At 35.9% G+C, this 26,462-nt stretch overlaps 2 protein-coding genes across 4 annotated transcripts in view; both read left to right on the top strand.

The window, feature by feature from the left end:
• The first annotated feature begins 1,491 nt into the window (after positions 1-1,491).
• On the top strand, positions 1,492-15,333 carry LOC149771594 (uncharacterized). 2 transcript variants are annotated; one of them, XM_089948300.1, is made up of 2 exons: positions 1,492-1,666; positions 8,203-15,333. In XM_089948300.1, the coding sequence occupies exon 2, from the start codon at positions 8,208-8,210 to the stop codon at positions 10,494-10,496; it is 2,289 nt and encodes a 762-aa protein (XP_089804426.1). In that variant the 5' UTR covers positions 1,492-1,666; positions 8,203-8,207; the 3' UTR covers positions 10,497-15,333. The 2 variants fall into 2 exon arrangements, with proteins under 2 accessions (XP_089804426.1, XP_089804425.1); XM_089948299.1 differs by lacking the exon at positions 1,492-1,666 and adding an exon at positions 2,003-2,521.
• LOC149771592 (uncharacterized) overlaps positions 4,528-26,462 on the top strand; it is a 43,045-nt gene continuing 21,110 nt past the window's right edge. Inside the window, exons 1-2 of one of the 2 annotated variants that reach the window (XM_089948305.1) lie at positions 23,249-23,385; positions 24,960-25,045. The gene's annotated coding sequence lies outside the window, so the exon portion shown is untranslated. Of the gene's footprint in view, positions 4,801-23,248; positions 23,386-24,959; positions 25,046-26,462 lie in introns of those variants that run through there. The other variant, XM_089948311.1, reaches the window with a different exon arrangement.

Below are 26,462 nucleotides of genomic sequence, written 5' to 3'. Positions count from 1 at the left end.
CACTTTGTTCCTCGTTTGTAATCTCCATTTGTGAACATATGATTAGCAACCTTTCTACGTCTTAATAATTAGTATATAGATGTGTTCTCTTAAGAATTGGACGGATACCATTTATTTTTATGGTGTAAATTTTAACGCCTTTAATGTCCATCATATATTCGGGTTTTGTTCACAAATGTCTTATTAACATCATGTTGCCTTCATAATCACAATAGAAAAGACAAGAAAATTTCATTTGATGACGGTAGCTTTTTGAGTTCAATTTAATTAAAGACCCTTTGTGACTTCGTGAACATGATTCAAAATAAAATTTATTTAGAGACCTTTTACAATAGTAATTTGGTGATTTTGTTATTTTGAGATCATCATCATCATCATCTTTATTTCCTTCCATGGAAGATTACATGATATAAGAATAAATCATCTGAATACAATCAATAAATATTTAAAAAAAAAAAAAAAAAAAAAAAATAAAAAATAATTTCTATATTAGAATACAAATTCTTACACAATATCAATCAACAAAGTGTTCGTCAACTCATAAGTTGCAAGTTTCAGTACCTTATTTACAGAAGATAGCTGCACGCTGCATGACAAAGTATGCTGTATACAGGACGAATAGCTTGGAGTTTTCTTTGTCGATTACTCCTGATGGTAACCTTTTACCTAAAATATATTGTAGTTGCAGCTCATCTGCTGCATTAAATAACGTAATGTGCAGGCTCAGGGGAAATTTATCAGTAAGGAAATCCCAGAAAGAATTTCGAAAGTTCGACACATAAGGACAACTAACACAACAATGAAGTATCAGTCATTTGCAAGACATGGAGTGCTTTAGAAACCGGGATACAATGAGGCAGTGACTAGTGGTCCACATGAAAAGGAAGAATGAGACCAAAGTCTGACATTTTGTACATATCGCATTGAAACCATTATAAGGATGCCAAGAAAGTGCTTAGAGACTTAAACTCCAGATTCATTCATTAATAAAGTATAGAAAACTGAATTACTAATTGTGGTAGAATATATAGATAGATGTACAGCAAGCACAGAAAGACACCTGAGCAGAGAATATAAAAATATTCCAGTCTGTTCATTTTGGGGATGATCATAATTTTTGCTAGTAAAAATTGTCGTTATTATTTTCACCAAAACACAAAAAGGTATGAACTTTGATTTCAATGTTAAGTTATTCTTTCAAGCACTCACTGCTAAATGTTGAAGGATACTTAACTGAAACAAATGCAGTATTACAGCTACCATTATTTTGTATGCATTTCTTCACAGAGTACCATCTTCCACACACTTCTACTAAATTGTGCATTACCAATAGCATTCACTGTGATTTCTCACTGCACTTACATTCACGAACAAAATGCGAATGTGCTATCATAAATAAAACACAACAATAACAAGAAACCCCAAACAAGACACAAGCAAAACAAAACAAACTAATAGTGACTGGGGCCCGTCGCAACAGTCAATATTCCCTTTGCTGTCATACATAACTAATCGATAATTATCAATTCAGAAATGGTACAAGCATTACGATATACAAGTCGCTGCTTGAAAAACAAGCACAGTGCCTTGATAAGGAAATTAAATAACTCGTGTTAGTTCTCTACCATCAGTCAACATTGATTATTCTGCGTTAGCACACGTAAATGTAAGTATGTATACATCATGGTCATGGGCACAATTCGTCTCATTTCAATTCTAGCCGGTACAAAGGTAGAGTTTGACAAAACGAGTGTATATTCCATATGATAAATGAAATCGATACCTGTGCATGTGCATGTGCTCTCATGTACATTTATAAGGGTTATTTCAAAACAGTTTTCAAGTGTTTTTGACATTGTCACTTTCTGGTGAAGTTTAATGAGCTCAGAAAAATCAAATTGCTATTTAAGGGGCAACTACTTGAATAATGTTACCAATTTGTAATTTACACAACTGTAATCTTGGTACAATCGTCAGTTAGACTTAACTGCAGTGTATAGGTTCTGATGTGCTCATTGGAGTCATATGGCTAAAAATCCACTGTGTTGACCAAGGGGACATCAATCTTACGGATTGTATGCAGGTATACGAATAAAAGCATACATAAAGAGTAAACGTAGTAAAGACAAATATGGCATACACATTGAGGATGTTTAAGAAACAGGTCGGTGGCCTTTATATATAAAAATAAAATTACGTACGCTTTGTCAAGGACGAGCACATCTGACTGCAGATGACACGCGACGTCAATAATTGCTATTGCGCATGACTTTATGGAGATATTGTTTATTCCAAATATTCGACCTTTTTATAACTAGTTACACAGCATTGCTTTGCAATAGAACTGATGTAGAAATTGGGTCATCAGATCCACTTAGTCTTTCATCGCTTCGCAATGTTAAAAGAAATCAGGGCTGGAGGAAAAAAGAATAAGTGAAACGATAATGTGACGTCCTTACTTTCTGGGCTCCATGCAGTGATTTGAATGCTGAAAAAGAGATGACCTTTAAAGTAAACAAAAGTAAGATTTATATGTCATATGTTGTAGTATAAATTTGTCTGTATATTAGCACATCATATTTTTTTTTATTTCACTCTCATTGAGACTTTAATATATCGATGATGCTAGCACGTGTGCTGGTGATCCACGCAGTCTTTAGCGTACTTTGTCAAGACTGACATCTGCAAATTAATTATATAGATACAGCGTGGGCAGTCCAAGGTTAAAATATACATGTACCTTAGATATTAAGAAACAATAAGGGTCATACTGTATTTGCTCGCTTTTTCTGCAGGTGTCAATCTCGGCCCTTGCTTATTGGTGTCAATCACGGCCCTTGCTTATTGATAAATTAATATTTGAGTACAGTAACCAACAAATGTAACACGTCACACATTCTTCAAAGCAATTTAACTCAAAGAGGAGATAATACACTTAAATAAATCATAACTTAATATACTGTTATGAACGGTGATTGTCACCAATGGAACAGTATTGCAAATGGTGATGGACACGGCATTTAGCGGGACATATTTCAGGAGAGAAGTATAAAAGATTTAGTACGCTGACTTAGTTTCTGCCGTATAAAAATATACTTCGATATTATTTTCCTGTTTTTAAGTTTCGTTCTACTTGTATGCTAGTTTTGTACCAAAAGTTCATTGCTTCCGGACTAATAGAATCTATGTTGGGATTTGCACCGAGACAAGGAAATCTCGGTCAAGGGGTTACGTTATTTGCCTCCCCAGGGGCAGACAAAAATTGTAACCTGCGACTGGAATTTTTTTGTCTTCGTACAAATACCGACACAGATTATTTTTCTCACCCATTCTTTCCATTGAAATTTTAATTAAAAAAACGCACTTTTGCAAGATAGTTAGCGGATTTAAAACTGCCTCTCACCCTATAAAGTTCATCAGGTTTTGTACTTTTTTTTATCAAAATCGGAATAATTTTTTAAAGTAAAATCTAGCTATATATGCTGCTCTTAGAAAAGAAACAAAATAATTTTAAAAAAGTTATAAGTGCTGTATGCTGCAGTATTGCATCATGAGGGTCTCGAGCCACGTGATTTCATATTTGTAAACGCCAAATAACACGATTATGCTAATGAGGCCAATGGGGTGCACAGCCGAGTCTAAGTACACAAGTTCTGCGCATGAGAAAATAGAAACATAAAATCATTTGATATTATTACTGTATTATCACTTTTAATCGATGGATGTCATGTGAAAATAACAGTAAGAAATTAATATCTTTTAAACGTGAAACTTGTAACTTTCGTCATTTCTAAGTTGAAAAAACTCTATGGTACGCAACGGTACGATAAAGTACACAACTCAGCCTAATGAAGTGTATACTGTCTGTCAGGATTTATCTAATTCATGATATTCATAACATTCTTGGAAAGTTCTAGTTTCTGTCCTGGAAATAGGCAAGTGGTGCTATTACTGGTACAATAGTTATACGCTACACAATTCGTCTCATTTCAATTCTAGCCGGTACAAAGGTAGAGTTTGACTAAACGAGTGTATATTCCATATGATAAATGAAATCGATACCTGTGCATGTGCATGTGCTCTCATGTACATTTATAAGGGTTATTTCAAAAAAGTTTTAAAATAATTTCAACTTTGTCACTTTCTGGTGAAGTTTAATGAGCTCAGAAAAATCAAATTGCTATTTAAGGGGCAACTACTTGAATACTGTGACCAATTTGTAATTTACACAACTGTAATCTTGGTACAATCGTCAGTTAGACTTAACTGCAGTGTATAGGTTCTGATGTGCTCATTGGAGTCATATTGCTAACACCTATTGTGTTGACCAAGGGGACATCAATCTTACAGATTGTATGCGGGTATACTAATAAAAGCGTGCATAAAGAGTAATAGTAGTAAAGACAAATATGACATACACAATGAGGATGTTTAAGAAACAGGGCGGTGGCTTTTAGATATAACAAATAATATTAAGTCTGCTTTGTCAAGGACGAGCACAACTGACTGCAGATGATACGCGACGTCACGAATTGCTATTGCGCATGACTTTATAGAGATATTGTTTATTCCAAATATTCGACCTTCTTATAGCTAGTTACACAGCATTGCATTGCAATAGAACTGATGTAGAAATTGGGTCATCAGATCCACTTAGTCTTTCATCGCTTCGTAATGTTAAAATAAATCAGGGCTAGGGGAAAAAAGAATAAGTGAAACGATAATGCGACGTCCTTACTTTCCGGGCTCCATGCAGTGATTTGAATGCTGACAAAGAGACGACCTTCAAAGTAAACAAAAGTAAGATTTATATGTCATATGTTGTAGTATAAATTTGTCTGTATATTAGCACAACATACTTTTTTATATTTCACTCTCCTTGAGACTTTAATATATCGATGATGCTAGCACGTGTGCTAATGATCCATGCATTCTTTAGCGTACTTGGTCCATGAGAGCTGCAAAATAATTATATAGATACAGCGTGGGCAGTCCAAGGTTAAGATATACTTGTACCTTAGATGTTAAGAAACAATAAGGGTCATAATGTATTTGCTAGCTTTTCTGCAGGTGTCAATCTCGGCTCTCGCTTATTGGTGTCAATCTCGGCTCTTGCTTAGTGGTGTCAATCTCGGCCCTTGCTTATTGGTGTCAATCTCGGCCCTTGCTTATTGATAAATTAATATTTGAGTACAGTAACAAAAAAAACGTAACACGTCACACATTCTTCGAAGCAATTTAACTCAAAGTGGAGATAATACACTTAAATAAATCATAACTTAATATACTGTTATGAACGGTGATTGCCACCAATGGAACAGTATTGCAAATGGTGATGGACACGGCATTTGGCGGGACATATTTCAGGAGAGAATTATAAAAGATTTAGTACGCTGACTTAGTTTCTGCCGTAGTAAAAATATACTTCGATATTATTTTCCTGTTTTAAAGTTTCGTTCTTCTTGTATACTAGTTTCGTACCAAAAGTGCATTGCTTCCGGACTAATAGAATCTATGTTGGGGTTTGCACCGAGACAAGGAAATCTCGGTCAAGTGGTTACATTATTTGCCTCCCCAGTCATACCGATAGATGCGTTAGTTTGGACCTCATCCAGATACTCGCTCTGATCCAGTAGCACACGTGATCGATTTTTACGGATAGACTTAGCTTGTTTGGTGGGTTTGTTCTTTTTTTTGTTTGTTTGTTTTTGGTATCTACTTATTAGAAGCCAATCAGTGCAAACTGTCAGTATTTGCCCTGTAGCTTTTGTTGTTATTTACAACAATTCTGTAAACTCCATTTATGCATGTATTGATGGATGGATGGACATGAATGTATGGATGGATATGTATGTATGTATGTATGCATGCATGCATGCATGCATGTATGCATGCATGTATGTATACTAGTCGTCAGTTTCAGTGGTCAATTGTATGTATTTTTTTATGTATGTATGTATGTATGTGAGTGTATGTATGTATGTATGTATGTATGTCGTCAGTTTCAATGGCCAGTTGTCATTTGTTTCATGTTTTGCTGTGTAACCTGGGCGGCTCCGAGTGACTGAGTGGTCTAAAGTGCTCTCCGTTATGGATCACTGCCATCTCACCTCTGTCTGCGTGGGTTCGAGTCTCGAATTCAGCCAATGTGAGAAAGCTTGCCAGTAGCTTCTCGTGGGTCGGTGGTTCTTTCCGAGGTTTCCCCGGGGTCTTCCTCCACCATTAATACTGGCCGCCTATCGTGTGCTGAAAAATGGCGTTAAACCCTACAACGACAACAACAACTGTGTAACCTTAGCAGGGTCCTTGGACAGCACCGTAGCAATGTTCCAACGTGGCCTATTACACATTGGTTAAACTGTAATCTCTTACAATTAGCTAAACTCTGATTACCGACACCCTTTGCTGCTGCTAATGACATTACCAGAACAACAATGAAAAATTAGAAACGGTTAGGTTTAATGTCACGCTCAGCTTTCTTCACAAGTTAGTGTGTTGCCGTTTTGTTAGGTTAGTGCACTGTAGAAAACCATTTCCAACAAAATAAATCGCTTCAAAACTGAATAAAGTTTCTCACTGACATCAAACAAAATATCTTGCACTCCCTCACAATTTATAACTCCAAAATCCCTTCGTGCTAATCAAGCAGGAATGTAAATGAATGATGGTAAAGTAGTGCCAATATAGTGGTAAAAAAGACCAATAAGAATTTTAAATGTTTGTACAAATGCAGCCAAAGGTCGCAGTACACACAATGCAATACCTTTTTGCTGCAAAGTTGTAACGTCTTTATATGGTAATGTCACTATTAGTTTTGCATATAATATAATTTCTTTTATACCAAAGTTTATTTGGTATTCATGAACATATGCAAGGCTACATATCTTGAGCTGAGACGCATCAGCTCAATTCGCAAATATCTTTCAGTTGATGCCACTAAAACACTTGTGTGTTCATTAGTACTTTCAAGACTGGACTATTGTAACTGAGTTCTGTCTGGTTCATCTCAATATCTACTCCAGAAACTTCAAAAAGTTCAAACCACAGCTGATCGGATCATACTTAGAGTACCACGATCAGAGCACACCTGCCCGCTACTCTGTACCCAACACTGGCTATCCATTCGATCCAGAATCAAACACAATTTTTTCTCTCTGTGCTACGTTTGACTGTCGGACTCTAGTCCAACATACCTATCCAATCTCACCCATGTGTAGACACAAGCAAGATACTTACGCTCCTCTTCTGACAATCGTATACTCATTATTCCCACTATAAAAACAAAGTCATATGGACAGCGTTCTTTTGCATACCAGGGCCCAGCAACGTGGAATGAATTGCCTACTGAACTTAGACACAAAGACACAGTGATCACATTCAAGAGGGCTCTCAAAACTCACTTATTTCGACTGCAAGAACACACTTAAAGACCTAATAATGTTTCCTACCTCAAATATTCTCAGCATGTTTTTTTTTATTTTTTAATGTTTTTCTAATTTCATGGTGTTTGTTTTTGCAATAATATTATTATATGTTTTTTTATCTTATAGGTGTTGTCTAATGTTGTAAAGCGCTTAGAGCTTCTAAAGATTAGGTGCTATACAAAGTCCTCATTATTATTATTCTCTAAATATGTGATATTTAGAAAACGTTGTACACAAACCAATTTGAATAAAAATGTTTAAGTTTAACCGGAATTAGCTCGTAAATTTACCCCTATAAATTTCTTAACGCTATTGTGTGAACGTTTCGGTTATTATTGTTTATTAATTATAGTTATGGATACATTTGTAAATAAGGTGTCTCGTACTTGTGGTGTTCTTGCAATTGATGTGAAGCATGCGCACGTCCAATAGTTACTTCGCATTGTCTAGATAGTAAATATAATCATTTAACCAGGAAGCAGTAGACATGTGGGTTCCAGGCAAGTAGAAGTCTAAAAGATGACTTTACGGCAAGTATTCCGTTTATTGCATCAAGCTGTTTAGCATGCAATGTTTCTGAAAATTATCACATAGGGAAAGGACATGATTTGCACTGTGAGCATCCGCTTGTGTATACACAAAAGATGACCTTTAGACATGAAACATACATTTGTGGATTTGGGCCTAGAGTGCATAAACTTCTTCTGATATGAGCTTCCATTGACCTGTCAAATCAAATGAATAAAATGCTTATCTTTTGATTTACTACATTTTTTAGATAAGATGGATGACCTAGACGAAAAGATGTTTAAAGAAACATTTAAAAAATTACCCTCTTTCTTCAACCTGGAAATCGCTTGCCAGCAAACGGACAGACATATAGCGGACAATATTGGAACGCTAGTGAGGAAACTGAATTCATGTGAAGTAGAATGCACCATGGAACGTGTCCAAATAAATAATGTTTTGTCTTTTCTTTACTGGAATAAAGGCGAGAAAGATGAAGCAAAGAAATGCCTTCAGTCAGTAGTTAGTCAGGATGAAATAAATATTAACGCGCGTTGTAGCCAGATATGGATGGATTGGAAGAGTGGGCTCAAGACGGCTGCTAAAGAAGCACTTGAGAAACTTTGTAAAATAGATGAATCGTCAGATGATTTCCAAGAACATTACCTTAGAGCCAGAGCAGAAATTGCATATTACTGTTCTGTATCCGGACCTACAAACTTTCATCACTCAGTGCGCCTATATGATGAGGTCATTTCGAAAAGCATAGGGGATGAGGCTGATGTGTGGAGGTTTGATAGAGCAATCGTGCTACGAAAGATATGCAATGATGAAAACATTACCCAAAGTAAAGAGTACAGGGAATCGAAATATGAAGACTATATGAAAAGGGCTGCACATGAGCTGCACGCACTAACAAGTTCTGGCATTGGTAAGAGGAAAATAGCAATTTGTTGGGCATCTTTAGGAGAACTTTTGGCCATATTTCAAAGACGTCAGAGGCCTAGCATAAACCAGTCAGACATTTTCCCCGAGGAATTGGCAGAAACAAAAATTGAAACACTTCTGGATAATGCTTTAACAGAAAATCAGAGTGATACCCATGTACTTAAAGTATGCGGCAAAATATTTAGATATATAAATAAACTCGACAGGGCAGAGTATTGTCTCAGACGATCGCTAAAACTCCGTAAGACTTCGTACGCATATCATCATTTGGCTTTGGTAATGATACAAACAATACAAAATCAAGCCAAGGAAAAAGACACATGCTTCTCCAATGGAGACGGCGCTACAATACTACACAATTTAGCCACCAGTCACGCGTATCAAATACCGGAAAATGACAAGATTGTGGCTGCAAAGATCATCCATTACTTAGAAAAGGCCAGAGATATGAGCAGCAATGGATGGGCATCCTTTGAACTGGGTATGTGGTACCGATCCCTTGGTCAACCCGATAAAGCTTTTGGTACTTTTCTGGAGACGTTAGATTTGAGGACAGTATCAAGCTTGAAAATGGAAATAAGTTGTTCCGAGCAACAAGGATTTTGTCGCTTGGACATGGCCAAGACGGAAAACAATGCAGAAAAAGCACGCCAGTTTAAAGAAGATGCCAATCATTATTTTCAAAGATCCATCAGACTGGCAGCCTGCAATGCAAGTCAGCTCAAACACTGGAAGGAGGAATGCGTCGCTTTTCCAACATTAAAAGAAATGTTTGAGGCAAAGGAAAAGAATGTTAACACCCTAAGAGAACTTTCAGAATTAAGCAAAATGCTTGGGGAATATGGCGATGCTCTCAAGTTTTATGACGAAATTGTAAACATGGACCCAGAGCAGAGCAATAATCCCCTTTTCATCAGCGGAAAGGTTCGGACCTATGTTGATGCCGGGCTGTATGAGGACGCTGCTACTCTTCTGGACCTAATGTCGTGTACAGAAAAAGAAAATCTCATCCCACTAGACTTATATATAGACGTATATCTCAAGTGCGCTTTCTATTGCATTGAAACCGACAGACCACCCAAAGAACTCCGTAAGAGACTTCGACAGGCGTTTTATACATCTAAGAAAGCGGATGGTGATAAATATAACTTTCAGTTTGATATATTCCTTCTTCATAACGAGGAGGCCCTCGGGGATGATCTAAAGGAGATATTATTACAAGAATTTACCAAATATCTTGCTCTTTCTGATGATAGTGCAAGTAGTTTATACATCACAGTAAATTCAGAGAACGTCCGACCAGGAACAAACATAAGACCTGAACAAATCAAGCAAATGGAGGATAGTGCCTACATTATAGTGATCATGGAAGAGGAAGACACACAGAGTCCAAACTTTAAGCAGTATTTACAGATAGCCCAAGATATACACCATGACAGTTCCAACAGAACCACTCTGTTTATTATTCTTCTTAACGATCTGGTATGTCCTAGAGAGCTGATGGTATATCCCACAATGGCTTTCAAGAAGGATGTGTTTGATAAGGATGCCGATGCTAAATTTCTGCAATGGTTCAAAGTATTTCTGCAGCGACTCTTGATTGCAAATTGTCGCTAGGCTCAAAGACTGCACCAAAAATGGATGTATGCAATGAAAATTAACCCGAGGCAGTGAATAATTATATATGGGTCACAGCCATGTACTCTTGTGACGAAATACAGTACTCGTCGTATCAGCAAGTCTCATGGATATTGGTATAAAAGTTTGTGTACAAGGTGCTGAGTACTACTTGGTCTTGAGTAACCGCCAAAACTTTGCCTAATCAAATAGAGTGTTAGATACAGGTAAACACGGGCAAGAGCTTGTTTTGTAATGGCGTGGTATTAATAGAGCTGCAATGAGTCATCTAGATTTGATGAATTTAGCACGAGCGGAGATTGATAAATAAATTCAGAACGCATTTTATCGTAAGTCAGTAAGGTCTGAGATATGGTTTACAGTAGCCTGATTTAGTCATGCAATATTGATCAGAATGATGCATACCCTCCCCAAGCTTCATAAAATTCGGAATAACAGTATGCAAACAACGATTTGGTCATGAGATACGCGCATACACTGAACCTACGTGAGTGAAATGTTGAATGTAGGCTTCATTTTCTCAGTGAGTTACTTCTGTGGTACTAACAGTGATGCGTACAGTCATCTGCTTTAATGATTCGACCATAAAAAAGTTTGAGAAATAAACTTAATCCATAAATTTTAATCGAAATCAATAAAGTGTAAAACAAAGATCGCAATGATTCACTTTTGCGATGTGGTTTTGGTACTTTTGAAATGAATCTCCGCACCATGATTAGTGAGTGAATTTATGCACCAAGATTCATTAATCTATACAAACATCTGCACAGACTGCACAAAAGCCCTTCTGGACAAAGGCTACACGCAAAGCCTTAACCCAAGCCAGGATAAAGTGAAATGTTGGTCACTTAGTCCTTCCATTACGGTAAAGATGTGGACGTAATTTATTTGCAAACAATCGTCTGCTATAACAATTCTAGCATGAACAGAGCGTGAGTAATAAACTCGAACCAAATAATTGTACTAAAGTCATTTAAGGGTGAAATACAGGTCACCTTTAATTACTTCTGTGATGACGTAGTACTCCTCATGGTACATCCCTTCACCAAGCTTCATTAGTTCAGTATTTTGCTCATAAGACTATACTGAAAACGAAGACTTCCAAGATGACAGCTGTCCATGCCCTTTTTGTATGTAAAATTGAAGGCTCCTTGTATCTTGTTTAACAATCACAGAACAATATGCGGTGAAAAGGCAGACGACAACCAAGTGAAATGTAAACAAAGGAATAACTCAGGTGACAGTATGCACTTCACACGTTCAGTATTTTCTTTGTTACTTTCAGTACTTACCACAACTGAGGAAACTGTATAGGTTTATCATGGACACTGGATCCAGTAAGGAATCACGTGTGTCAGGGATTGATTAAGATAAATGCAATAAACTGACAACGAACAGTGCGAAACTAGTATCTAATTAGCCTGAGCGCTTTCGACTCTTTAATGAGTTTTTTTAAAAGGCAAATACAAAATGTAGACAAGAGAAAACAAATAAAACAGAAAAACGGTTATGTTTGCGAAACTTTACATGGATGTTTCTACAGGAATTAAACCTTTTAGCTTTTTTATGTTTCAAAGAGTTTATTTCAGATTGTTGCTGATACTAGAAAATATTTGTATTGAACCATAAATTGATGACCCATAACGACAGCGATTATTTTATGTACATTTATGTAATCGCAAATTGTATCCCAGATATTTTATTGTTATAGTAGTCATAGGCTGTTACGCAAATTTAGAGAATTATTTAAAAGAAAATGTGTCGGCTGCAAAAGATAATTTTATTTGTTTTATTTGTGCATTGTTTTTCGTTTTGTGTTCTTGGTTTAAGACACTTGGTTTCAATGTTCTAAGTTGGCGTATCCAGTAAGATTCCTTTTTTTCATTGTTATAGTAGTCATCGGTTATTATGCAAATTTAGAGAATTATTTAAAAGAAGATGTGTCGGCTGCTAAATATAATTTTAATTTGTGCATGGTTGTCTTTTTCTAGTCTTGGTTTAAACCGCCTGGTTTCAATGTTCTAAGGCGGCGGGTCCAGTAAGATTTCGTTTTTGTCCTGGTTTGGGGACTCCAGTTGAGGTTGTGAGCAATTGCAATAAGTTTTATGTCACTGAAAGTGTGGCCAGGGGAGGATAAGTATTCTGCAACCGGGCTTCTGTACAGCTTCTTTGTCATCCAATTAGATCTATGAAGGTTGATTCTTTTCAGTTTCTCCGACATACTGAAGGCTACAGATATTACATGTGATGAGGTAAATGACATTCTGTTTTACACGTTTGGTTTGGACCATGTATGTTTAGTTTTTTCTCTAGTCACTGTACTAGAAAATGTCCTGGTCTCGATCATATGGTGACAGGTTGTGTACCTTTTATCGCCACAGGGGCCAGATTGACTAGGATGGTCTTGTTTAGTGATTGGCGTTAGCTTCGCCCTGACTAGGATGTCCTTGAGGTTTTTTTGAACTCCGATAGGCTATTACAGGTTTGTTAGGGAGTATTAACTTTGGTGCGTCCAACGATTCCACGATCGGACAGTGTTTCCCAAGTATTTTCCTACTTTGGGGTTGTCTGGATGGTGGGTGTGGATAAATGCTATCCTATCAGCCTTTTCCTTCTTTCCATATTTTAGTAGGTCATCGCGGTTTGTTTGTTTAGCCCTTTGGGTTGCCTCCGTAATAACATGTCATCATCATCTGTCCTTATTTCTACCAAACGGGTTACAACCCTAAGTTTTACAGGTGAACATACTCGGTTTACACGGACCAAGTACGTTGCATTGTGTAAAATTCGTGAATCATTCATTAATAAGAATTTTAAATAAAGCTTACAAAAAATTGTGGACACAAATGTTAAAATAACAAGTGCCAAAGAAGCAATATATTATTCTAATTGGTTGATATCAGAGATAAAGTCAATGATGAAATTATAGATTAAATGCATGACCTGGTTCTAGCAAGATGCTATTGTATCATTTTTCCACACAATTACCAATCGATAGCGAAGTCAGAAACCTGTATGTTCATATTTGTGAGAGACTTCTATTAAAGGGATTTTGTTTCCTTCCTCAACTATTCAGTCCAACAACCGTATACGTTTTTTTTCGAAAGTGAGAGAAAAGTAAACATTTATCAAATGATTTGTCTGTTTGCTAGTCATATAATATGAATTTACAAATATAGTCCATTTCCTACTTTTGATTAGCACCATCCCCGTTTCGATTTCCATTCGTATATAAACTGTCACAAGCACAGTATTTTTTATCTAGCCTACTTTGCCATACACGACGTAACTTCGATAAGTATCGATTTCCCATAATATTGGCCATAAGCTACCATACGTGTATTACTTCGATAATTATCGACCAGCCTTTAATATTGGCCATACGTTACCATATACGTATTACTTCGATAACTATCGACCAGCCTTTAATATTGGCCATACGCCATACACGACTTCTCAAGTTTCTGCTATATCAAAACGCTTACATCTTTCCCGTGAGTGAATACATTTCTGAACCGAAAAACACAACCCTTCTGTCATTGAAAGACGTATTATTCGTGAGGATTGGGTAATAGATCGAAAACAGTTCAATGTAGAACTCTGGTTCAACAAATTGACTGGAAATCGCCAATAAGCGTGTATGTTCTCTCTCTCTCTCTCTCTCCAAGGGATTGACATACATACATACATACATACATACGTACGTACGTACGTACGTACGTCCGTCCATCCATCCATCCATCCATACAAACATACATACATACATACATACATACATACATACATGAACGAACGTTTGATTCATCAGCAGGGAGCCGATGCCAGTAGTATTTTTGTTATGTGGCTTCGTTTTAAATAGACTCGAGTGAATCCAACTGCCAGTTTTCTCATAATATCGTTAGGTTTGTTTATTTTAAATACATATATATTGGTTTACGATCAAATATGGAGGGTTTCGCAGCGAGAATATTGGTATCTAAAAGACGTCCTTAAGGTAATCAGAATTTCCCAAAATCTGCAAATGCTTCAGCTTATTTTGTTGGTAAGCAGTGTCGTTATGACTTGTAGATTGATATGCAAAATGTCTCGACTACATACCAATCTACCTACTCACTTACACAATAAACAAATCTTATCCTAAACCTAGTACATTTCTACATATCTTCCCACAAAGGAGCCACGGTGACTCAGTGGTTCACGTGCCGGACTCACGAACGATAGGGTGCATATTCGAATCATAGCATCAGACCAGACTGGTCAGCTACAATTCTCTCTGCACTGAATAGCCTATTTGTGCTGCTGTATCGTAAAGCACCAAAGCAAATCTTCCTAAATGCATATATATCCATCTACTTATTCACCTACTGATGAACCTAAATGTAATGCCTACCTACCTACCGACCCATCTATCTAACTACCTACCTATCTACCTACCTACCTACACACACACACACACACACACACACACACACACATACATACATACATACATACATACATACCTTAGTAGCAGATAAAATTGATTTGCATAGTAGTAGATAAAGTATATTTGCACGGTCAGCAACTCTATTATCCTCAAATCTTTTTTGTCTTCAAAACAATACCTTATCCTGATGTAACCATGCAAAAAGTTACAATGTTTCCTGCCACCAGTCTTAATACAAGCAACACTTACCATCTTTTTATTTATTAAGGTTTTCAGCATCAGACCAGAGTCGTAATCAGACAGATTATGAATATTTTGCAGATATTTCAGGTTTAAATTATACTCATGTGTCCGTGGTCTGCATTTGCCGATAAAATTATTATTATCTTTCACTTTGTTCCTCGTTTGTAATCTCCATTTGTGAACATATGATTAGCAACCTTTCTACGTCTTAATAATTAGTATATAGCAACCTTTCTACGTCTTAATAATTAGTATATAGATGTGTTCTCTTAAGAATTGGACGGATACCATTTATTTTTATGGTATAAATTTTAACGCCTTTAATGTCCATAATATATTCGGGTTTTGTTCACAAATGTCTTATTAACATCATGTTGCCTTCATAATCACAATACAAAAGACAAGAAAATTTCATTTGATGACGGTAGCTTTTTGAGTTCAATTTAATTAAAGACTCTTTGTGACTTCGTGAACATGATTCAAAATAAAATTTATTTAGAGACCTTTACAATAGTAATTTGGTGATTTTGTTAATTTGAGATGACTATCTTAATAAATCATTTATTCCACAATAATGATATTTTTCTTCATAGAATACGATTTCTCTCTCTCTCTCTCTCTCTCTCTCTCTCTCACACACACACACACACACACACACACACACACACGCACAATCATCATTGATTATTAACTACGATAAATTAAATAATGTGATAAATTGTGATCTTTTCAGCTGTCTCCTACTCTAATTTTTCATTCAGTCTTGATAAAAATCAATTTATTGCATAAACTTTTCAAGCAAATTATTACAGATCGTTTTCATTATGAAGTCAATCAAAAATAATAATACCTTACTGTTTACTATGTAAGCTAGAAAATACGTTCATATATGTTTCATTATTAAGCCAATATCAAATAATATTGACCATTATTCTTCATTTTGCAAAGTATGTAGACACGGCTTATGATAATAATAATAATAATAATAATAATAATAACAACAATAATAATAATAATACAAATAATAATAATAATAATAATAATAATGATGATGATGATGATGATGATGATGATGATAATAATAATAATAATAATAATAATATCTACAAAAAATAGACATGAAGTCACTTTTTGAAAGATATATAATGTATAACACGGATGATTCGTACCCAAAAAATTGAATTTTAAAAGATTGTAAGCACCACAGAACCGTGTATATCTTTTGAAATTGTAGAACTCACGTGGTAGCAGCATGTGTTACAACCGATACTATAATAGGTGCAAATATGTAATACTAACAAATAATGCAATATGAGTATGCAATAAAACCTAACCGATAATATAATTAGTACAGTCAACTCTGGTTCCAAAGTCATTCTTTATAACGAAGTACTCACTTAAGTACCAGAATACTGTTACAACGAAATATTCCAACACAGACATTGATTTCTGTAACAAGCATGCACCTCACCTATATAAACCGACCTCTACAACGAAACTACCTGAAGACCTGAAATTTGCTGGCTAGGTGTTACAACGATACTACCTGGAGACCTGACATTTGCTGGCTAGGTGTTACAACGAAACTACCCGAAGAGCTGAAATTTGCTGGCTAGGTGTTACAACAAAACTAATTCGAGACCTGACATTTTCTGGCTGGGTGTTACAACGAAACTACCTGAAGACCTGACATTTGCTGGCTAGGTGTCACAACGAAACTACCTGAAGACCTGAAATTTGCTGGCCACAGCGAAACTACCTGAAGACCTGAAATCTGCTAGCTAGGATTTACAGCGAAACTACACAAAATCTCAAGTCTGAAGACCATATGTTACAGCAGCACTACCTCAAAACCTATCCGATGACCAGGTATTGCAAAGGCACTATCCCCCAACACCTGAATATCTGTGGACACGGTGTATGGATGTTTCAACCTCTTTACTCCAAGATCCGAAACTCAGAAGAAGCATCCACCATCTCTGAAAAGGTAGGATAACATCCCACTTTCTCAAGGGTCAGATAGGGTTACTGCTCAGTTAGACGAATTACACAAAGAGGGTAAATACGAATCCTCTCAGACTGGGACAGATCATACATTTATCGCGAAATACGAGAGTGAAAAACCAAATGCGACCAATTCAATATACACACAATCTTACAATCCCACAAGGATCTGAAGTAAACAATGCTTCAGTCAGTGCAACTGGAGCCACTTTATTGCAGAATCTGGAAAAGAATGCCGCCGATAATGATAAATACAGTAGAGATCGTGCAGATCCCGTGTTTGTGTAAAGACGGTTTTGTTGTTGTTGTTGTTGCAGGGTTTAACGCTATTTTTCAGCACAAGATAGGCTATACATAGCGCCCAGTATAACCCCGGGAAAAACCACCGACCCACGAAAAGCTACTGGCAAGCGTTCTCGCGTGCCCAAGTTAGCCGAACCTGAGACTCGAACACACGCAGACAGAGGTGAGATGGCAGTGATCCGGGACGTTGAGCGCTTTAGACCACTCGGCCACTCGAGCCCCCGGTGACAATTTAAAAGCAAATTTGACGGGTTTATCACCCTGTCGAGATCTTCCAACACAAATTACCCAGTCATTTAATACTATTGTAACATTTTTGTTTCAAGAATGATGAGCAGTCTAACGTTTTCTTGTTACGGCTGGTTAGCAGTCTAACGGTTTCTTGTTAAGGCGGGTGAGCATTCTAACGGTTTCTTGTTACGGCTGATGAGCAGTCTAATGGTTTCTTGTTAAGGCTGGTGAGCATTCTAACGGTATCTTGTTAAGGCTGGTGAGCAGTCTAAAGGTTTCTTATTACGGCTGGTGAGCATTCTAACGGTTTCTTGTTAAAGCGGGCGAACAGTCTAAAGGTTTCTTGTTACGACTGGTGAGCATTCTAACGGTTTCTTGTTACGGCGGGTGAACATTCTAACGGTTTCTTGTTACGGCTGGTGAGCATTCTAACGGTTTCTTGTTAAGGCTGGTGAGCAGTCTAAAGGTTTCTTGTTAAGGCTGGTGAGCAGTCTAACGGTTTCTTGCAAAGATAAAATTTGCTAAGTTTTGTTTTGTATTTGATTGACAATCAGTGAATGTTTATGACGTATGTATGTATGTATGTATGTATGTATGGATGCATGCATGCATGGATGGATGGATGGATGGATGTATGCTGTTAAATTTGATATCATTAAACCTTCATTGCCAAGGAAATAACAATGAAGCTTTATTGTGAAATGGAAATAATTTAGGAAAATAATATTTGTAATTTTAATGGAAGGGACATTCCATATGGAAGGGTTATGACGGTATCACCAGAGTGGATATACGGTTGTCTGTTAATTGTACAACGTAATTATATGCCCCTCCCCCTTTACCCCATATAAAGTAATGCAAAATGATAATACGATGTAATAATAATAATAATAATAATAATAATAAAATAGGATTATTTCCAAAGGGAATGTTGAAGTTATTATTGGTTGAAAATGGGAGTGATATTTAATGACAGTAACTTATTACGACTGGAACATCAAGTCCGAATGCTCCGGTTAAGATTTCACTGTAGTTGAGACTCCGTTATAACTCACGGTATCCAGATGTATCATTTCGAAAGAGACCTTTGAGGGGACCTAACACCGTACACCAGCACTTACTCCCACTGACGATTAAGTATCCACTTTATTGCGTTATTTTGAAAGAGGTCATTTGGGATCACCGATAATCAATGGTTCACTACAGCAATTTTCTAATACTTTGCAGTATCCACCCCAAACATGTTCAGTATAGATCGGACTAGTTTAATAGATACATGAATCTCTAACGTTTAGAATGAGACCAAAATGTTCAAATGACCGTTATCAGTTGATGTAACCTACTGCCGCTCCACTCTGCTACCATTTTCCTTCAGTGACCTAATGGAGTATTTTTCATTTCACATTGAACAAATAGCTCCAAATCCAACATTTAAGGTGTTTGTTATTTAAGAATGAAATTTTAAAACCATTTTCCTTGACCCACCTTGTAGGGCTGTATTGAAGTAGCATAGTCATGTGATTAGAAAGATTGAAAGTGATGATTCCAATTTGTCTGTTCAATATGTCTGTCTAGTTGGGGGAGGGTGAAGCGCTCTTCGATGTAAATAAACAGTTTCACATGTGAAGCATATGGTGTTACAAGATTGTGTGTTAGAAGATATGTGACTGAAGTAAAACTTTTATATCCTAACGTATATTGACTATCGTGTGTGTGTGTGTGTGTGTGTTAGAAAAAATCTAAGTTGACAAAATATTGCAATGTTCTGCTATAAAAGTTATCTTTTTCATTTATTTACATTTTTGTTCATAAAAATATATTAGGAGATTTCAAAATAAACAGCAAATTGACAATCAGATGGACACTTCACAGCATTGGCATTAATAAAAGATTTTCATTCCCCTACTGGTCATTTTCTGGTTAAGCTGGTCTTATTACAAGATCAGTCTTTTTAATTTTACCTCTAGTAGAGTTATTGGTCATTTTCTGGTAAAGCTGTTCTTAATACACGCTCAGTTATTTTCTAGGACAGTTTGTCTTATTACAAGATCTGTCATTTTCTAGGAAAGCTGATCTTAATACAAAATCTCTCTTATTCTAGGACAGCTGGTCTTAATACAAGACCTGTCATATTCTAGGACAGCTGGTCTTAATACAAGAGCTGTCATATTCTAGGACAGCTGGTCTTAATGCAAGAGCTGTCATATTCTATGACAACTGGTCTTAATACAAAATCTATCATATTCTAGGACAGTTGGTCTTAAACAAGATCTGTCATTGTATAGTACAGTCTTTATACAAGATCTGTCATTTTTTAATGCAGTCTTAATACCAGAGCTGTCTTCGATGAAGTCTTTAATAATGAAGCAGACGAAAAATAATCAAACACCGAATCAGCTCATATATATATATATATATATATATATATATATATATATATATATATATATATATATAGTCTTATTTGAAAATTCTTAATATTGCTATTGCTTTATTATATTTGTTAAATAGTGTAAAGTTAGCTGGAAAGACATCTGTGACAGCAATATTTAACTGATTATTTGTCTTTCCTATAAAATCATATTCAAAACGTAAAATGTTTTATATGCGTGTAGAACTTGCCTCTGAACGACTTTGAAATTTTATGATTCGTCTCATTCATTTTATTGACACTCCTTAAACATAACTATCTAATATTTTAAGACACCTCTGGATACTTTTTGAAACATTTTAGAAAAGAGGGTTTATTGCTAGGAGGTAACATTAAAGGTAAATTATATATTTTTCTTGATGCCAGTCTTTCTATGACTTTTTATTCTACCGATTAAGAAGTAGATTTAATGTCCAAATAACTGAACTATGATGGCTCCGAATTTAAAGGTATTTTATCCAATGTATATTGATACCATATCTTTTGCTCCCAAACCATACTGCCTTAATTAATTATCATTATTATTACCGAAACCTGACGATTCCGAGAATTGTCATGCAAGATTCACTGTTATTTTTCCAGATATTTTTCAGAACCGTACTGAGTGAATGAAGTATAATCTGCATACTGTGAAATTAAAAGTGGGCGTTTTTAACTTTAATGGAACTAATTCCATCCTAAAGTTTCCTTATAATACTCAGCTGTATTCCTGCGGATCAATGAATGTATATGGACAAATGTGATTTCCTTGCCTATGTCATCTCTTGGTCTCAAACCATGATGAGTGTTGTCCACAAACAACGACAGCGGACTTACTATGATACAATAGTTTTATCATGTTTTATTTTCCACTTGTATCCCTGTCAGACCATCTATTACAGATGCATGTATATCCGCTATGACGGGTTGATATTCACCACACTGCTGGATTCTACACTAATTCATATATTGGGATCTAATAGTACATTTGCATATGCAAGACTGTTTAGTGTACTATGATACAAGTTACAGCAACAAGATACAAAATTACAGAAATTAAAGAATTTATACTTGATAACATTGTTGATTTCGTTGTTATATTGCATATCAAACTTGATCCTTCTTTCAACCGCCATCTTTCTCGTGTTAATGGGTGGAAGCTCATAGGATCAGGCTGTCATTTGTTGTGGTATAATGTCAGACATGCAGGACAAAAGAAGTAAAATCTGAATATCTCGAGCAGATTACTTATGAACTTTGAATATGACTGAATGGATAAGCCGTAGCTTTTATAGATCTACATCACTGAATGAAACGCTCTTTTCGGAAAATTTTGTCAAAGCTCTTGACAAGTGTCTGGTAAAATGTGAAAACCTTATTATCGCTGGTAACATAGAGTTTGTAATTCAGGAACTTCCAAATCCAGTTCACTGCGGGATATATGTAATATTTTGTTTTTCTTCTGGCATGCTTTCTTCGAGAACTTATATGTTTTAAGAATGAATGCAATCCATCTTGTGTTGACTTCATACTTAAAAAATAAGCAAAGCCAATATAAGGAATACGAGAAATGCGTCTTCTGTAATTATTAATTTTCGCAAGATGGTTTTTACTCAGCAAAGAGACACTGTGCATTCAAAAACCAGAAGCGAATATCGAGAAGTTTCAACGATTTTGATGTGAAGGACTTTTTAAACTTTTTATGAAAGATGACTCAGTAGTACCCTTACTGAGCTCTCTGTCAAATGGAAAGCAGCAAATTAAGCTCCCGAGTGTCTTCAGTAGTTGGACTGAAATTCAAATGGATTTCCTCAGGGGTCACTCCTTGGACTATTACTCTTTAATGCTCTTATCAATGATATGTTTTATAACTAAGCCGATGATAACAATTTGTCCTTTTCGTCAAAGAAGTTTGGTACGCTGATCATCACACTTGAAACAGCGTCCAAAATTCTGATTGACTGGTTCACTGTGAGCACAATGCAAGCCAACCTTGAAACGTTTCAAGCATTAGTTGTGGGTAAGTGGACATTCAGACATTAAACCTGCACTTGCCATAAGCAGTGCTGTCACAAACTGTGAAGGAATTGTTCAACGGCAGGTAAATCACATTGACTATCAAACTGCAATTTGATTCACATGTAAAATAAAATAAAAAATCTTTGTACGAAAGCTTCACGGCAACTCTCTCTCTCTTGAAAAGTATTGGTCAGAAGTTAATTAGACTCAGCCAGCTGAAAACTTGCATACTTTATTCTTTCCAATTTTAACTTCGGTGTTTTTTTCCCTGGCATTTCTACAGTGACATAAATAATAAACAATTTGAAAAGTTACACGAGCATGCTTTGAGATTTGTGTACGGTGAATATACAAGCATACTCTTTAACAGTCCTGAATAAGTGTTCTCCCAAATGTTTTGGATGATTAGGCATGATGTAAAGATAATATATACAATGTTAATTTTCAACTATTTTAGATTCCCACAAATTAAGCCTCAGCATATGTCAAAAATCTTTTAGATATGAAGCTGTAATTCTATGGAATGAGCAGTCAATTCAGCTTTAGACAACAATCAAATCTGAATGTCTTTATATTATTAATTTTATCTTGGAATGATAAAGGCAGTAAGCGTAATATCTGCAATTAATATCCGGCAAGTGTTCAGCCATGACGACAACTAATATTAGTGCTACCGTTTTCTTTCACTGTCCATGTATTATGTACTACTGTTAGTTCCTTTCTTCCTAATTAACGAATAACTTAGTCCTAAACTGGTGCTTCTGCTTTTAATTGAAACTTTAACTTTTACCTCATTTATTCGAAACACAGTCTTCTTTCTGTAAATTATCCAAACTTGTCGTTTTTAATTTCTCTACACATTAAATTCACTTTTAATTACTGCCTTTTAAAATGCTTTCCTTCTTAATGTTTTGAGATATGTGATGTGAACTTTGTTCAATTGTATCTATGTATTACGCCGTTTTGAACATCTTGTATATTATGATTGATTTAATATCTTTGTTCTTTTTGGTAATGTTGGCAAAAAAAATCATTTGATCTTGTATTGAATTGTTGTTTTAAATCAAGTTATTTGACCAGAACCTGCAACCCTGAAAATGTGAGTTGGACTGACTGAGCTACCTTGACTTCCATTTGTACGAGGTCAAAGGCACTGAGGGCAGAGGGGAAATTCTGGATGGTCAAAGATGGCAGAGTTGACTGAATTGAAGTCACTGAGGCGGGCGGTGGTGGTATATAAAGCACTTTATCTAGATTTTAACGTGGTAATGTTTGAACAAAATCCCTTGGACAATAGTATGTGGCACATTAATTGCTTGGGCACATCAGGAACACACATGAATCTGTAATCACTTATATGTACTTGGTCTCTTTTGAAGATTTGTGGATGGATGTCATTACCAGCTTGGGCCATTACCATGTTTGTAGGTTGTTTGAAAGTGATTTGCTAATTATTATTTATTACATTTCTGGTAAAGTGATTTGATAAGTATTATTTATTACATTTCTGGTAAAGTGATTTGATAAGTATTATTTGTTACATTTCTGGTAAAGTGATTTGATAAGTATTATTTATTACATTTCTGGTAAAGTGGTTTGATAAGAAATGATTAAATAGAGAATGTTGCCACTCACTTTAAATCACTGCGTCAGATATGAGTTTCTGACAGCGGGGAGGGAATCACTACTGTTAAAACTCGCATTATTTGCAAATTTAACAAGACTTAATGTTATCTTTTGTGAAATAGACAAAGGCATATTCTTATGGTTAATTTACATTAAATAAACAGAAAAGTGGGTGAAATAAATAGTAAATAACAGCAATAAGAAAGGTGTTCTAGTGATCTGGAGAAACGAAGAAACGTATGCTTTTAGAGGACAGAGGCGAGTGACTACAAGAACGCTGAGGACGGAGGAACGTCATGGGTGGCTGGAGGCGTGTCGGACATCCCACCACGCCTATCTTGCAAGAGCATTACTAAATGTTATATTCTGCAAGACAAGATGTTTAGAAACCCACAGGACAGCCAGATATAGGCTAAGTCGTCTGCAGGGTCTACCAGCCTGGGCTATTACCAGAATTTTCAAATAGAGCAACCAGATTTCTTGATTAAAATTAAAAGAGTAAACAACTTCTGAAAGTATGCACCTTAAAAAATTAAGTTTCCAATATTGACGACAATGGCAAATGCATTATCTTCAAATACAAATTTGCAAATATTGAGAAAACAAAAATATTATTTTATGTTCAGTAGCTCAAAGCATTTATATGTAATCAAGCTATCTTGGGAAACTGTTGGTGATGTAATTTCCCATGCAGTCTCCCATACAAATATGTATACCGGTACATTTTGGACTATCTAGTGTACCAAAAATAGCTGCAATGTAGAATTATTTGTGTTTGGATACGATTCCTATTCAGTTTGTATAACTGATTAGTATAAATTCTCTCACAACTCTCCTCCTTCATATATATATATATATATATATATATATATATATATATATATATATATATATATATATATATATATATATATATATTTCAAAGTCAAATACCAGATTTATTCACTTTTTAATCATGCATGTGTGCATTTTCTATTATCGTGAAATGTACTCCCTTATATCATTTACACCGAGCTCACGATACGTTTCACTATCGAATGTCAGTTAACTTAGGCTAAATATTCGCACTAGCAGCTAAACTTGAATGTGTCTAACCTGTCGTTTTTAATTAAATGAATCACAATTCGAAAAGTTGCTGGTTCCAATATATATATTCATTTTTCTTTTTCTGATTTCACAGTTACCCGAAAACTGCCGGTGATCCTTTCTCCCCACCACACCCCATCATGGGCTTACGACGGCTATTTCCGCAACACTCTAGAAAATGTATGGTGTCTGTCTAATGTAGTATTCAAATAGCCTCCCTTTTTCTACCCCTCCCCCCCATTTTAAAATCGACTAAATAATTGTCGCCAGGGGGTGCCTTACACTGTCAACTGATTGGCGTCTCAAACCAACCGAAAACTCTCTAAATAAACAAGACGATAGACTGCAAATTGTCATTTGTTTGGCTAGACCATTTCCGCAAAAACTGCGTCATCTATGTTCAACATTTGCCTTGCCTTGTTTTAATGATTCTATAAAAAAAAAAAAGGAACAAAGTAAATGAAGTAACTCTTGAATAGATGTATTCAAAGAGATGCAACTCTGAAATTTACGGAATTATTGAGATCATCTAGGACGGTGAACTACATCACATCTTTTACTTGAAAACATAGACTGACCCATTCAAATATGGCGACCGTTTTAGAGGTGTGCGAATATTATAGATGAGACTGCTACAATGTCAACTAGTAGAAAAGTATAAACATACCACTTCAAAATATTTTTAAACACAACCCACTAAATACCTTCTATCAAGAGGGATGGAACCTTGTGTGATTGGTAGAGTGTCTGACTGGTGGTCCAAGGGTCGCGGAATCGATACCGTGCAAGCCAACCGGGTCGGCTCCCTCGATGTTTCCTGATAAGGATACTTTGCTCCCATTTCCCCGGCATGAACTAGCTAATAATGTGTTAAATGTGCCGCTAACAAAATCAAAACTATCAAGAGGATTTGTATTCCAGATTCCCAAGGCCTACTAAGTTTTATTTATTATTATATTCTCATTTTTCTGAATTGTGCAGTATTTTTCTATGCCGCACGGCTTCATATTGCACGACACATAACACTAAAACTAGTATCGTGTATTAGGAACTAATTTGTAAACAAATAATGTACGCTCATGTAGCCTTATGGTTTACTAGATTTTTGGGGGGATGAACGTTACAAACTGTTTCGATAATTTAAAAGTAGAGGTGATATAGCTGACGGTGTGGAAGAGTTCACTGAGTCACAAAAGAAACTTTCAAGCAAGCAAACAAATGAACGCGATATTGCAATGTCCACAACAAACGTGAGACACGCGGTATTGAAAATACCATTCTGATCGTTTAAACAGCTATTTCGGAGAAATGCTCATAACTTTTCCATATGCGAATGTTTATACTATGACACGTGCTCTCGCGCCTCCCTCAGATACGTACTATTTTCCGTGTCAGTTAAAACACTAAATTCGGGGGAAAATGCATCTGAAGAAAGTTCTGTTAGAAAACAAAGAGCTTCAGCACCCGATAATTTCTACATGACATCATCCCTGGCATTATTCATATCAAATACTGTCATCTGACTCATTTGTTTTCAGCATGCTGAAATATGTGCACGCTAAAACAAAACAATAATATTCCTCTTGTGCATTGTTCG

Source organism: Sinohyriopsis cumingii, unplaced genomic scaffold, assembly GCF_028554795.1.
Source record: "Sinohyriopsis cumingii isolate HCF-2022 unplaced genomic scaffold, ASM2855479v2 utg001752l, whole genome shotgun sequence".
Lineage (NCBI taxonomy): Eukaryota > Metazoa > Mollusca > Bivalvia > Unionida > Unionidae > Sinohyriopsis > Sinohyriopsis cumingii.
This window is presented reverse-complemented; position numbering and strand designations above follow the sequence as displayed.